General features: G+C 40.3%; 1 protein-coding gene across 12 annotated transcripts in view; it reads right to left on the minus strand.

Moving 5' to 3' along the window:
• Positions 1-8,448: 8,448 nt before the first annotated feature.
• LTBP1 (latent transforming growth factor beta binding protein 1) overlaps positions 8,449-15,610 on the minus strand; it is a 392,695-nt gene continuing 385,533 nt past the window's right edge. For all 12 annotated transcript variants that reach the window (XM_077843646.1, XM_077843644.1, XM_077843645.1 and 9 more), the window contains 3 exons: positions 14,767-14,889; positions 10,643-10,792; positions 8,449-9,464 (listed from right to left, as the gene is read on the minus strand). In XM_077843646.1, coding sequence (XP_077699772.1) covers positions 9,283-9,464; positions 10,643-10,792; positions 14,767-14,889 — 455 coding nt within the window. In that variant the 3' untranslated portion in view covers positions 8,449-9,282. The remainder of the gene's footprint in view (positions 9,465-10,642; positions 10,793-14,766; positions 14,890-15,610) is intronic.

Raw genomic sequence — 15,610 nt, forward strand, 5'->3', positions numbered from 1 at the left:
TTATGAGCTTGCTGCAGAAGTCCTCAATGAGTAGCAGCTTTAATGTTTGGAAAAGAAGACCAGAAAGAGATGGCACAGAAAGGAGTCGTTAATGTGGATGTGGTTGAAAGTACCCGGCTGGAGGCAGGGCCATGCAAATCCTAGTCCCAATACTGTGGGGCTCTGGCTAGGGTAGGTGATCAGCATTTTGTGGGAAAAGTTCTCACCTGTAAAATGAGGCCAGATCTCCAGGGCCTCTTACAAACACGTACATGCACCTAGCATTTCCCATAAACATGCTAGGAGAGCAAGGGGATGAAAGCTAAAGGGAAAGCTTACAATGGAGGAGGTGAATCAGCTTTCAGAATGGACAATGAGAGTGGGGAAAACAAGACAGTCTTCCAAGAGAATGCAGTGCTGTGTAGGTTGGCCTGGAGAAAACCATCTGGTATTGTTGAGTGGACAAAGTCCAAGAGGACAATGCAGGCCAGGTAATTAGGGTGATTCCAATGGGATTCCCAGGGGGAGACAGACAAGAGGAGAACTGAGGTGAGGCTGCATCTCTGGGTGCCCATCAGGGAAGAACTGAAGGGCAAAAAGCTCCAGAACCAAGTCACCTTGAGTAAGTGCCCAAAGGAAGTCTGGTCCACTGTCAGTTATAGTTGAGAGTGGGGGACTAAGAGACCTAGCAGGTGCCTTTGAGGCCTTGCCTGGTCCTTCCCAGGTCTCAGCTCTTGCCCTGGCTCCTGAGGACACTAGTGATGAGTGAGATTTGGCTGTTGGGATTGTACATCTAAGGTGAGTACATACCAACAAGAGAAAAGGTCTTAAAAAAAAATAAAAAAAATAAAAAGCTGGATGGACCTATAACACGTAAAGAGACTGAATTAATTATTAAAAGCTTTTCCTCAGAGAAAAGCCCATGACCAATTTCATGAATTCTGTCAAACATTTAAGGAAGAATTAAAAAACAATTCTTCACAAACTCTTAAAAATAAAAAAGGAAATACTTCCCAACTTACTCTGAAGTCCTGAAGCCAGGCCTCCTCTAATACCCAGAGCAGAGAAAGACATCAAAAGAAAACCACAGATCAGTATTTCTCATGAACACAGACACAAAAATCCTCAACAAAATACTAGCAAATTGTATCCAGCAAGATATAAAACAGGATTATATACTGTGATCAAGAGGAATTTATCTTAGGAATACAAGATTGGTTTAACATCTGAGAATCAATTAATGTAATAGTCCACATTAATGAAGACAAAAATCACACGATCATCTCAATAGATACAAAAGAAGCATTTCACAAAATTCAACAGGCCTTTATAATGAAAACCTTAACAAACTAGGAATAGAAGAGAACTTCTGCAACCTGATAAAAGACATCTATGAAAACCTTCCATTAAATCAGACTTAATGTTAAAAGACTGAATCCTTTTCCCCTGAGAATAAGGGATAGCACAAAGATGTCTGCTCTTAGCACTTCTACTTAACATTATAAAGGAGGTCCTAACCAGGGCAATCAAGGAAGAAAATGAAACACAAAATATTCAGATTGGAAAGGAAGAAGTAAAACTATTTTTGTAGATGGCATAATCTTGCATATACAAAATCCTGGGGTACCTGGCTGGCTTTGTTGATTGGGCAGCCAGTCTTGATTTCGGCTCAGGTCATGATTTCAGGGTCCTGGAATTGAGCCTCACACTGGGCTCAGTGCTCATCGGGAAGTCTGTTTGAGAATCCCTTCTCTCCTTCTCCCCTCACCCACTAAAATAAATAAATAAAATAAATCTTAAAAAAAAATTAAAAATGAAAAGAAATGCAGTTACATTGTTGTAAAAGAAAATTGTAAGGAATTGACTAAAAATTATTAGAACTTCTGAATTCAGCTAAATTGCACAAGATCAACATACAAAACACAATTGTATTTTTATACCCTAGCAACAAGTAAAGTGAAATTGAAATTAAGAAAACACTTCCATTTATAGTAGCATCAAAAAGAAGAAAATACTGATGAATAGTCATATCAAAGTAATGTAACATTTATAGTCTGAAAACTATACTACATTGTTGAAAGAAATTGAAGGCCTAAAAAAAGGTAAAGACATCTCACATTCATGGGGTTAGTATTGTTAAAATGACATTGTTCTCTAAATTGATCTACATGTTCAACGCAATTCCTAAAAAAATCTCTGTCTGCACCTCAAGATCCTGGTCAGGGTGGGAGAGTAAATCCCCAGTTCAATTTGAGATATAAACTTGTGGGCCAGTGTGGCCAATTTTTCCAAGAAAGGAGCCAAGAGAACCTTAAACATGAAAGACTTTCTTAAAGAGGAATGATGTGAGAAATTGTTGAGCCTGTCCTGGAAGGTGTGGTTTTGTTATGAGAGATTAATACATCTCTCCTCATAGGGATTCCACCTAATCCTACCTGTTTGAGACTATAAAGTCTTCTCTGTTCTTTGAAGCCTGATGCCTTCTAGGCATGGCCTTTGTTTCTCCTGTTTAGATTCTGGATGCCTTCAGTTAACTCAAGGATTTCCAGGAGAGCCCTGTAACAAAAGCAGGCTGGAATTTACACGATCTGGGTCAAAATTCATACATATGCAATCTTGGCTAACTCAGCTTTCATTGATCCTGTTTCCTTCCCTTTATAAGAAAGGATGATTCAGTGGTACACTGGTAAATGTTTAATCATCACCCGTTTGCCAATTTCTGTGGTATAAATACTCTTACCATGGCAAATTTCCAGCCACCAAAGTGGCTGGGAGTAGATATGTACAGTTAGCTCTCATGAGCTGGTAACAGCCAGCTCCAGCAATACTTCTCAATACTTAGGTTAAAGGTTGTTGGTTAAATGTGTGATGTACAAAAAATAATTAGTGTTGTGCTTTAGTAGACCTTCAGTTAATAGAAACACCTATTGGATAAGATGCTCAAGAAGTCAGTATTTATTTGGGGCCTACTAGAGGCATGAAACCTGGGTGGGCTAACTGAGGCTGGAGTAACAGTAATTAGAAAAAAGAGAATTAAACTGAGATCTTACATAAATACCTCTGTCTAGGAGGGCTCTGCGGAGATTGGGCATCCCTCAAAAAAGTATCATGATTCCTGGAGCCCAGTGAGCACCTGTTGCCTAATGAATAGATGGTTATCTAGGGCAGCAAGCTCCAACTTTCTCATGTTAACAGGATCTTCTGGGGGGCTTACTAAACACAGATTGCTGTATGGCACCCACAGAGTTTCTGACCTAGTGGGTCTGGGGTAGAAGTGAGAATCTGTATTGCTAACAAGTTTCCAGGAGATGATGTTCCTGGTTGGTGACTGCACTTGGAGAAAACTGGAGTTACAGTAAAGAGGGCCAGAGGTGCCAAAGAGTTCTGTCTTGGTATCCATCTCTGGCCCTTTCTCAGAGTTCAGAGCTCCACGATCTTCCTCATGCCATTCTCTGCTACTGTGGCAAAACTCATATTTTGCAAAAAATCAAGTGTGTGGGCTATCTCTGAAGATGACACAAGATGAGTCATGTGATTTCATTTCTTGCTTTCCTTAAACACCGAGTGTGCATTTGCTTTGGAGGGCACTTGCAGCAATAAAGACATTGTTTTCTCTGCCACAAACAGCTTTCTGCCTAGTAATGCACTAGGGACCATAGGTTGGGAGAAGGGATTGGGAGAGAATGGGTCCTGGTAAAGGGCCAGTGAGAGGTCAAATCCCCAGGCTGTGCTGACCAATATGGTAGTCACCGGCCATACATGGCTATTTAAAGAAAAGTGAAATTAAAAACTCAGGTTCTTAGTTACATTAGCTACATTTCAAGTGCTCAGTATCTGCATGTGGCTACTGGCTATCACATTGGACAGTTCAGATACGGAACCTTTCCATCACCACGGAAAGTTGTATTGGACAGTGCTGATCCAGAATGCTAATGGAGAGAAGGCAGAGAAGGCTTTGATGTTAAGGGAAGCAGTGATATCCTGCAGGAAGTGAGTTTCAGCCCCATCCATATGAGGCTGGGGAGACTTTGGAGAATATTTAATTATTCTCCAATTTGTCGAAACCAAAACATTTTTGACTCAATGTCCATAGATGCAAAGAGTCTGCAAGTTCCTATCACAGTCCCCAGCCCTTGCTTCCAGCCAAGTCATTTTGAAACTAGACACTGAAAATCATAAAGAGCGGTTGGACAGAAGGATTTGGCTGCTTTTATGGTCAATTCCTTACTTACCCTACAGTTAATTCATCTTCAAGTTAAATGTCATGGACTTTGCTAGGAAAAGCAGGTTGGGTGCTCCCAGACTGAGGCTACCACTCTGTCTAGGAACAGCCTGCCCGCCAGCTGATGGCCAGAGGGTGGTGGACAGGGTTCTGGCCTCTTCCCATTGAGTCATCAAGGTCAAACTACCCTGATGTCAGGGCCTCCTTTCTAGGTCTATCTGTGCCTCAGGATCCTGTTCGAGGTTGGAGAATAAAATCTCAGGTACATTCCAGATTATGTGGGTCAGTGTGGCCATTTTTTTCTCCACAAATGAAAGGATCCAAGAAAACCTGGAGCATTGAAGGCTTAAACCGTGAATCTTGAGTGACACTACCTGGTGTAGGTGAGATCATTTTGTTCTCAGACCAATCTTCTCTCCCACCTACCTTCTATCGCATCTTACTCTGATTTTGTCTCCAAAATCCCCTGCCTTATTTTTCCCCACAAGGTTTAGATGACTCCTGAATTTACATACATATTTCCTAGACTGTCCCTCCAAAATCTTTTGTTTCTGATGCTCCATTGCAGCAACTTCCTCCAGAAAATTATTTCCACACACGGGCAAGAGTTGAGTCTCCAGATTGTGGGGATATAAAGAGTTTAAATCAAAGTGTATCCAAGGAAGCCTCAGGTTTGGAGGAAAGCAGCTGGGAAGGGAATCAAAAAGGAGTCCGGACTAATTCTTCATCGTGGCCAAAGGAGTATGTACAGGAGTCAAGGTTTTAAAGTGTGGTTAGTGGCACAGAGCAGTGAATAATCATTCCTCCTGTGTACACAATGAATCCTGGCTTTTAAATATGATCTTATTTTGATCCCTTCTACATTCCTCTGAGGTAGTAGGGGCAGGTGTCACTGTCCTATCTTAGGATAGATAAGGAACATTGCACAGAATGTAACAATTCACTAAGAATTTCTCTGCACCCTGAAAATTAAATCAGAATTTCTGGGGATAGGGTCATCAGTTTTTCAAGCCCCTCAAATAATATGCAGCCATATGAACCAATCTGCTTGTTTAGAAAAGTGTGTCTGGAAATTTAATAGGCACAGAAACCATCTGGAAAGTCTTGGTATGCTGGCCTGAGATTCTGCATTTTTTAATCTCTCTCAGGAAACATAACTGGTCTAAGGACCACACTCTGAGTGTGTCTGACTCCAGATTTTCTCCAGAAAAATCCAGATACTCAGGCTTCAGTGAATTCTTATGTATGTGTTGAGGGTGGAGCACATCAAGATTGATTATCAGTGTGCTATTAAATATTCTGTGTCTGGTCACAATATAGCAAAGCCTGCTCTAGTTATACTCAGAGTCATGATAAAAAGAAAAATCCTCTTCATAAATGACTTGGAAGAGAACTTCTTCCTCCAGTGATGGCCATCCTGCACTCTCAAAGAGAAGGGAAGGTTGGTTAGAAGAATCTCATATTCCTGTGATGATTATGAACGTTTTATCCAAAATCAAGGAACTCTTTTTCCTGAGAGGGCTTTTGTCTTATCAGACTGTGGTTTATTCCTGCACTTCGCAGATGATACCGCTCTTTATAGTCCTTAGTTTTGGGTCCCCATCCCTGTGACACTGATCAATGCTGCCATTGTTCTCTTCCTCTTACCAAAGATTTGAGCAGTACATCACAGATGCACAAATACGTCACCTTCTTAAGTCATTCCTTTGAAAATGTGAAGAGAACGTTAGAATCAGTTATTTTAATGCTGATATTAGAACAATTGCTAAATCCATTGCTATGGTTTGTCTCCACAAGGAGGGACATGGAACCCTGACATGCATGTTGTTTCCTCGCATAGTTGACTCAGATGAAATGTTCATGAAGCTCATTTTTAAGCATAATCAGATTTGTCATTTCTGCCAATACAAAGATGTTTAGATCTCCCAGGAAAATTCAAGTACATTTTAGAGTACTTTAGAAAGTCGTTCATGTGTGAAAATACTAAAGCTAAATTATAGTATTCTTTCAAATGTATAAGCATTTTTTAAAGAGGAAGGTGGATGAAAGTGTATAAAACACCTTTGATATGTTTAAAGGTTTGGTTTGCTAGGTTTGTATTTAGTGCTTATTGTGACTAACGTGGCAGATTTCAAGACTATAACTTTACATTACATAAGTTTAAATCAGATAGCCAGGTCTACTTTTCCTGGAGGAGAGTTTGATTTTTATGACAACAGAAGAGAATGTTTTTGTTGGTATTTTAAGGTATGCAGACTCATTTTGTGGATGGACTTCTGCTCAGGCAGCTGGAAAATACATGTATTAGCATAACAGATTATATAACCGATTTAATGATCAGAATGCACTGCACTACATGTCTGTCTCTTTATGGCCAACGAATTAGAACTATTGCCACAGAATCCCAAACCTGTGGTTTAGAGGACAATAGGCATTGAAAGTAAAATTGCAGTAACTACTGAAAGGAGCTAAAAGAATTTTTACATTATTACAAAAAAATGAAATGTTTCTTGGAGGATGTGTGCAAAACTAGGTAAAAATAAAGGGTAAACAGACATGGAAAGCTTTGTGGAAATGCATTCAAAACGAGCATGCCAGCTGGCTAGCAACATCCCAGCACACATCCACTTCGTTGATAGTCTGTGTGATTTTCAAACACCTGTGATGATTCCAACTATGCTAATATTTGAAATATAATTCAAGACTTGTGCCAGCAAGTCATTTTATTTATAATGCTTCTGCTGAGTTTGGGGGATATAAATTAAGTTTCTCCTATCTGGAAAAATTAGTTGAAAATGTTGAGGCGTCCATTTTATGATGCTTGGGTGTTGTTTTAGATTTCTGTCACTGCTGCAACAAATTATCGCAAGTTTAATTGCAGCAACACATATTTGTTATCTTACAGTTCCACAGGTTAGAAGTGGATCTGTGTTACTGGCTTGCAGTCGACTCAAGAGAGTTGCGCTTTCTGGAGGCTCTAGGGAAGAATGGCACCTTCCCTTTTCCAGCTACTAGAAGCTAGCCTTGGCTCATGCTTCCTCCCTGCCTCTTCTTCTGCCTTTAAAGCTGGCATGGCAGGGGAGTCTTTCTCACCTGCATCTCACATCGCCCCCAGACTCCCCTTTTCTATCTGCTTCCCCGCCCACCTCCTCCCCTCCACTCCCCAGTTCCTGTGATGACACTGGGCCTACTGGATCACCCTATTGAGGCTGATTAGCAACTGTAATTCCATCTGTAATCTTGATTTCCATTTGCCACACACAGTAACATATTCACAGGCTCCAGGGATGAGGATACAGACATCTTTGACATCCCATTACTCTTCTTATGACGGGTATTAAAAACCTAAATCCTGTATTTCAGGAAAAATTTTTAAAAAAATATTTTATTTATTCATGAGAGACACACAGAGAGAGAGGCAGGGACACAGTCAAGAGAGAGAAGCAGGCCCCATGCAGAGAGCCCGAAGTGGGACTCGATCCCAGGTCTCCAGGATTATGCCCTGAGCTGAAGGCGGTGCTAAACCACTGAGCCACCGGAGTTACCCTCAGGAAAATGTTAAATGAGATTTTGCTGGGTATCCCTATACAAAGTTTCATTGTTTTTCTTTAAACTCAGATGTTTTATGCAGTAAAAAAAATGGATTCTGAAACTCATTTTAACAATTGCTTAACTATAGCTGGGCATTAAACAGTGACTAGAACCCCGAAAGCTGTTTTCACTGTTCCTGTGATATCTGTGATCTGTATCTGTATCCTGTTTGCCAGGGCTGCTATAACAAAGTACCACAGATTGGGTGGCTTAAACAACAAATTCATTTTCTCTTAATTCTGGAGGTAAGAAGTTTGAGATCAAGGTACTGCAGGGTTGATTTCTTCTGAGGCCTCTTTCCTTGGCTTGGAGATGGTGATTTTCTCCCTGAATCTTCAAATGGCCTTTCTTCTGTGTTTGTCCCCATCCCATCTCCTCTTCTTAGAAGGACATCAGTCATATGGGGTTAGGGCCCACCCCAAAGACCCCATTTAATCTTAATTACCTCTTTAAAGACCCAGTCTACAACTACAGTCACATTTGTAGGATGTCAACATAAGATTTTTGGGGGCGGACATGATTCAGTCCCTAACACTACCTAATAAATTTAATAATTCACCTGCAAAAGACTTTACTAGAGAACCATTTGCAAAACTAAACAGGGGAGGGATACAACGTGTACACAGATACTCATTGACAGTTACTCTCAGGTAGAATTTTTTTTCTAAAAAAATGGTGATTTATTTTGCTTTAACATACAATGGTAAATACGTTGGGATCATCAAGTTTTCAAAAAATTTTGCTGGGCTTCCTTTACACATTACAATACTAATTAATGTAAGCTCATTAATTCTTCCATTTCAACATAGGAAAGGATCCAATTGATGCCTACTAGCAGCTTGGCTAAGAATGGACATTAAAATCAGACAACACACTGTAAATAGAAAGTACTTTCCTCCAAATGCGTATAAAAGTTTTGAAACAAAAATCACTGCCTGCTCCACAGGACAGACAGTTTGGATTTTAAAAATGCTCCAGACCAGGAAAACATAACCCTGTGTAACAATACTTATAATACAGTTTAACAATATTTTATCAAAGACTTGTGCACTTGAGAATGAAAGAACAAATCTGAAGAAAAACAGTAGCCAAGGAACTGCACAACCAAAAAATGAAAATTATATAAAATATTTCCACCACTATTTAAATGCCAAATTTAATCAAGCAATAGTAAAAAAACAAAAACAAAACAAAAACATCATAATACAACCTTCTGTTTAAAATAACAGCACTGTTCCGCCTCTTTTCCACTGAATTTTACATATGAACAGACTATATATACTGGTTTTTCAGAGAAATGTCCATTTGGTCTGTCACACCAGGCAGGCTCACACCGGATCCTCTCGTCTTCCTTCCGAGGACACACAGCTCCGTGATGTTTCCGTATTTCTGACATTCTAGGTTAGGTGCAATGTCTCAAGTATAATACATTTCTCTCTTTTCCTTTACACAGTGCAGAGTATATGGGCTTAGGTTATGTAGATTCTCTTTTACTCCAGGTCACCGTCTTTTTCTAAATTCAAGGCGGTATTCAATGGAGTGCAGTAGTTGGGCTTGTCAGAAGGTACATAGCCAGGCAGACATACACACTTGTAGGAGCCTTCGGTATTGATGCACTTGGCATTCTTGCAGAGAGACATCCGATTGTTCAACTCATCACATTCGTTTACATCTGCAATAAGCCAAACCACGCAGGTAAACAAGGTCTCGTATCACTCCAAGAGGAAATGTAACCTACAGCTTACCTAAGGCATCAAGGCATCATCTGGCTGGAACATACCTTGGCAGTTCTCTGCTCTCCCCCCAGAAAACTGGAGAGTCTTTCTCACTATTATTTGTCGCAATTACTTGCAAGATAAATACGACTTTGTAGACCTGAGAGGTTCCAGAATTTTCTTCCCTGTTATTTAACACACCATGAACATTTGGCCAGCTTGACGTTTTAGAGTCAAAACTCAAGAAAGCTGGAACAATTTTCCTACTTCTAAATTCCCTTCTGCAGGTACAGAAAAACTATTAAGATTTGTAGACAGGAATACACTGTAGTAAGAACCAAACAAGTGAGCAGAGCCCTCGAGGCAGCCTCTGTAAAGGCTCAAGTTACCTTCTTAGATTTCTTTCCACAGGAAAGAAATACACTCGAAACACCTGTAATAACCCAGGTTTACCTATTTTCCAGACCCACCACCGATGGAGACAAACAAAACTCAAGTGGGGAAGGGGGTTGCTGCTGGAGGGGGGAGGAGAGCCATAGAGAAAGGGAAGACCTATAATTCAAGGGTCAGGCTCTAGAAGGTGGCATGGATCACATGAGGAAGAATAAATGTACACTTATCAGTCTTTCAAAAACAGAAGGGATGGCAATATGAGAGACAGAGAGGGAGAGGGAATTTTAGGAAGAATGTTGTCTAAAATGATTACCATGACAGTTACATTTTTTCCAGACGTCTACACTCATGCTGGTGTCAGGTATTGGGAGAAAATATTACTTGCTGCAGAGTCAAAAGCTGAAGTTAGAAGAGTCAAACTAATTATCTAGAACATTCTGACATTTTTTCCCAATATACCACTGTATGAATTCTTCAATGAGGTATCAGTGTTATTTTAAATTGTGGTAAAATATACAAAACATAAAACTGGCCATTTTAACCACTTTTAAGTGGATAGTGCAGTGGCATTAAGTATATTCACACTGTTGTGCAACCATCACCATCGTCCACCTCCAGAACTTGTCTCATCTTCCCAAACCAAAACTGCAGACCTATCTTAAATGCACTCGATTATATGAGATCTGGCCACAGGGGATCTTAGGACAAGAATAATTTGCCATGGAACCCACATCATCCTTACCAACACAGGTCATCTTGGCCATGTCCAAGTGATAGCCATCGAAGCAGTCACAGGTGTAGCCTTCCTGCACCCTCACACAGCGCCCATTCTCACACCCATTCAGGATGCCACATTCTTCAGCCTGCAACTCCTCAAAACTATTTAAAAAACCTGAAAAGGAAACACCAGGAGCCAGGTTAGAAATCTGCAGTCTCTGGGCACTTGGGTGACCTCATCAGTGGGGTGGCCAGCTCTTGATTTTAGCTCAGGTCATGATCACAGGGTCAAGGAATCCAACCCTGCCTCGGGTTCCATGCTCGGCAGGGAGTCTGCTTGAAGATTCTCTCCCTCCCTCTTCCCCTCTCCCTGCTTGCCCTCTCTCTCTCAAATAAAATAAATAAATCTCTTTTTTTAAGAAAGGAATTTGCAGCTTCTTACACCATCTTTTAAAACTATATTTTTATTAAGGTTATGGTTCATCATATATATCTATTTTAGACACCTGTTTCAGATGCCTTAAAGTTAGCAGTAATATTTCATGCTGAATAGATCTGTATACAACATTAAGCATAAGATATTAAAAACTTTATACGTGTTCTACATTAATAGCCACACATCTTGAATTCTGATGTCCTATATTAAAATCACACACACACACAAAATAAAAATAAAATCACACACACAAAAATGATGAAGTATTAAAAAAAATGATGAAGTATGGTTTTTGGTCTTGCCCTTATTAATAGAAGTGCTTATCTAAAATCCCAAATTTCCTGAGTTCTCAGTAGGGCAAATGGCAGCACAACTTTCAGGATGGAACCAATGAAAGTCACAATCACAGTTCAGCAGACATTTGTTCAGAAGATCCATGAGAACTTCAGGCGGTGGTTTTTCACTTGGAGTTCCCCAAAAAGCAGTGAAAAGTCAAGCTGGCCTTGCCTTGTAAAGTCTGTTTGTTTGCCTAGCTTTGGAATGAGTCTTACAAAAGGGCTGTCAGGAGATCAAAGGATAAAGACAGTAAAAGGGACTCTGAAACATCCTGATAAATGAGAAAAGTACATCATACTTTTGTTGAGAAAGCCAAAAATCTTTTTTTTTTTTTTTTTTTTAGGGAAACAAAGAATTTTTTGTTTGGCTCTTTTTATAGCTTAGATATCTTTAAACGGATTTAGAGATACAGTGTAGTAATATAAAAACAGGCATCAAGAGCATTTTGGCTCTCTTTCTGGAGAGAGAAGTTGTAAATATAAACCCAGGGTGACACAAACACAGTGTTAATGTGGACTCTCACCTCCCCTCATCCCCATTTCTGAATCTCATCGTGTTTCAGCCTTAAAAAAGTTTTTTTTTTCCAAAATATGGCCTTAACTCTCTATCTGGCCTCTGAAGTAATTCTCCAGTGGAACTGCAGGGGGCAGCAAAATATCATTGCTTATGCAGGGCTATAAGGTGTAATTCAAGTGATTTTAAAAATTAACACATCCATGACAGGCCCTTTTAAAAATTTTGAAGGGGAGAAAAAAAAAAATACCAGCCATCAAGAATATGTCATCAGGTCCCCAAAGCCAGTTTGAGAAATACTTAAGAAAATAAAGTCTTAATCTATGAAAATATTTTCAAATTCCAGGTACTCTGGCAAAATCATTTTGACTTTATAACTACTAAAATTTTTTATTATTAGAGAAATTAAAACATGAAACTAAATTTTGAAAACTCCTATACACACGCATCAAGGAGACTCTCAAAAATACTTCTAGAGGAGTAGGCAAAGTATAGCCTCTGCTCCAAAGGTGGCTGGCTGCCTTTGGTAAATAAAGTTTTCCTGAAACACAGATATACGCATTCATTGACATGCTGTCCATGGCTGCTTTCCTGATATCCTAGTAGAAGAGTAGATGCAACAGAGACCACGCCTGCAAAGCCTAAAAATTTTACTCTCTAGTCCTTAAGACATAAAGCTGATTTCTGCTCTCGGAGGTTCTATTTTATTATTATTATTATTGATTGATTGATTCATGAGAGACACAGAGAGGCAGAAGGAGCAACAGGCTTCCTGTTGGGAGCCTGATGCGGGACTCAATTCCAGCACCCTGGGATCAGGACTTGAACCAAAGACAGACATGCTCAACCACTGAGCCACCTAGGCACCCTGGAGATTCTACTTTAAATTACTGCCTTGCCTTAACTGATACCCTCAGCTATCAGTTCAACTTTCTTAAATAACCAGAAGTCAGGAGATAAGAAGTGTCAGCCTTCCCTTTATGTTAACTCTCTACCCAATACGGTCATTTCTTTAGCAGGGCCAGAAAGTCCTTACTCCTTTCTGGGAAGGAGGAGCTATTTCTCAGAACTTGTAGTAAGTTTAAAGGCCACTGACACAGTCAAAGCTCAAGGTCTAAGAACTGCATCTCAGCTTTCTATGTTGCTAAATAGGAAATGGATGTGGCACCAACATGTTTATTTCTTAACATTTGTAGTGAATTCAAAGAGTTTTAAAGCAACGTCAGCATTAAAAAAAAGTACACAAGCCAGAACATTTCACTATGAAAATTCCTGGAATCTGGACTCTGTCTAAATGATAGAGGCTGCACATGGAAGCTACAGGATGGTGTCATAATTGCATATAGATTTAACCTGTTATTTCAGATTTATGGGACAGGCAAGCTGGGCTTTCTTTCAACCTTAATATTCCTCCTTCCTTTTCATTTTTTTAAAGGTAAATTGTTCTTTGACCTGTAATATATTCATAGGTCGTCAGTACAGAAATTCTAAGTGCACAGTCTTATACCTGTCAGTGTATTTATTTAGTGTACCTGTCATTTATTTGTCATGAAGTAGTGCGTGGCTGTATGTTGTTGATTAAAATAAATAATCCAAGTTATTAGAAGTCAAGATAGTTGTTACCCTTGGGTCAGGGGCCTGGCTGGGAAAGGGCTTTCGGGGCCTTCTGGATGCTGGTAATGTTCTACACCTGTGTGTAGGTGTGTGTTAATCAACTTGGCTGGATGGATACCATGCTGTTTTCATGTAGAACTTGAAGCGCTCTTAATTCTGAATAATCGATATATGCATCCATCAAAAAACAAAAGGAAGGCAGGGGAAAGAAAGAGAAGGGAAGGGAAAAAGGAAACACTCTTTGACTCAATTGAAGTAGCTCCAAGTGTGGCCACAACGCTTGGGTTGCTCCTTGGGAACCATGCCGTGGTAGTTTGCTTTGTTCATGTATAACAGGAGCCAAAGAAAGAAGAGTTTCAGCGTAGTCTGTCATTCAGCATGTCTCCAAAGTCCTAATTCCAGCTCCCTGGCTTCAAGGGATTCCCTGCCTTGAAAATCTGGTGCAGCTTTGCACACTTCCAGAAAGGCCCATTGGGAAGATGCAGAGGAGGCAGCTGGAATCCGCATTTCCCCATCCCCACTCATGAAATGAGGCAACCTGTGCTTTACCAATACTGCATTTTGAATTTGAAAAGCTATGGCTTCCCCCCAGAGAAACCTTTAGCTCCTATGGCTTCCTTATTGAGGACACTCCCGTTAACCGTCAGACATTTTTTTCCTAAATGGGATCCGGGTTCACACGGCCATGCTCTACTTCTACAGAAGAAATTCTGCCCACAAATCCAGGAGGAGTCAGCCTGCCATCCTTTCTTAATAAATCCCCTCACCCGGATTCTAACAATTTCTGATCAGAAGAGCAATTTTTTGACCTTCCATCTAAAATACCTGTAAAGATCAACTTGGCACAGTTCACATGTCATTTCTTGTGTGAAAAAAGATGGCAATTATAATCAGGCTTTCAAGAAAACCTTGACCCTTAAGACTACCATGTAATGAGTCAAGAAATGATTTCGTAAAGGTTATTAGAAGATAATTTTTTTTCCTTTAAAGAAAGTAAACATAAGAGCATCCCCACCAGCTTGCCAATAATTTGATCCAATATTTCCCAAACTCAAGCATGCACAAGGCTTATGCAGCAGGTGAGTAACACTGACTGTTGGGTCTTACCCCAGAGTTTCCAATTTAGCAGGTCTAGAGTGGGCCCCAAAAGCTGAGGTTTCTGACAAATTCCCAGGAGCTACTTTTTTGCGAATCATTGACTAACCTTTAACCATAATTTATTTTCAACGTAATTGAAAAATGGTGCTTACGGTCCTGAATAAAGTAGGGATCAGCTTCTGGAGCATACTGTTCGCTGAAGTCGACCAAAGCATCCCGTCCATATGGCCGCCGGCGTCCCGTGACAGGGATATTACACAGCTGGGCATAGTCGTCTAAGAAGGAAAGGACAACAACGTGAGACATCATCGCTGTTTGCTGGCACCCACATGCACCCACTCACCACTTGGTGCACCGTGAACGGGCCTGGGCCCTGTCCACCACATGCCCCCGACTCCTCCACACACGCACCAATGATCCTAGAACTCATCTCCATATTCTTTGTGGGAGCTGTGTTCAACCCCACACAATGAAATGCTATCTAGCGTAACTAAGATTCTACACTGAACATAAAAAATAGTAGCTGAGCGGTGGGGAGAATGTATTCCAAGAGAGTAAGGAACTGGAAAAAAAAAAAAAAAAGAGCCAGCATTGAGTGCTGCAGGCCTTCTGGAAGAACGATTTTACCTGAAACCAGCAGGTGGTATCATTTTAAGGGTATAGTCATTCTTACAGAGGTATATCTTCACTCAAAAGAGACAGAAAAGATGTTATCTCTGGTGATCCAGAAATGACACAACCAAGCAACGATGCCAGCAGGTACCCTTCTAACAGCAACTATTACAATTCTATATGCAAGGCCTGGTCTGTATGAATAGGGTATATTACGGTAACGACGAGGATGGTCATAAAGGGGTAGTAACAGCAGTAGTAATAATAGTAGCTAACAGTCGTATGATGCTTGCTCTATGCCAAGTACTGTTCGAAGCACTTACTACATATTAATGCCCTAAAATGCCCACAACACCCTATGAAGAAATACTATTATCAATCAAC

Source organism: Canis aureus, chromosome 12 (assembly GCF_053574225.1).
Source record: "Canis aureus isolate CA01 chromosome 12, VMU_Caureus_v.1.0, whole genome shotgun sequence".
In the NCBI taxonomy this organism is placed as follows: domain Eukaryota; kingdom Metazoa; phylum Chordata; class Mammalia; order Carnivora; family Canidae; genus Canis; species Canis aureus.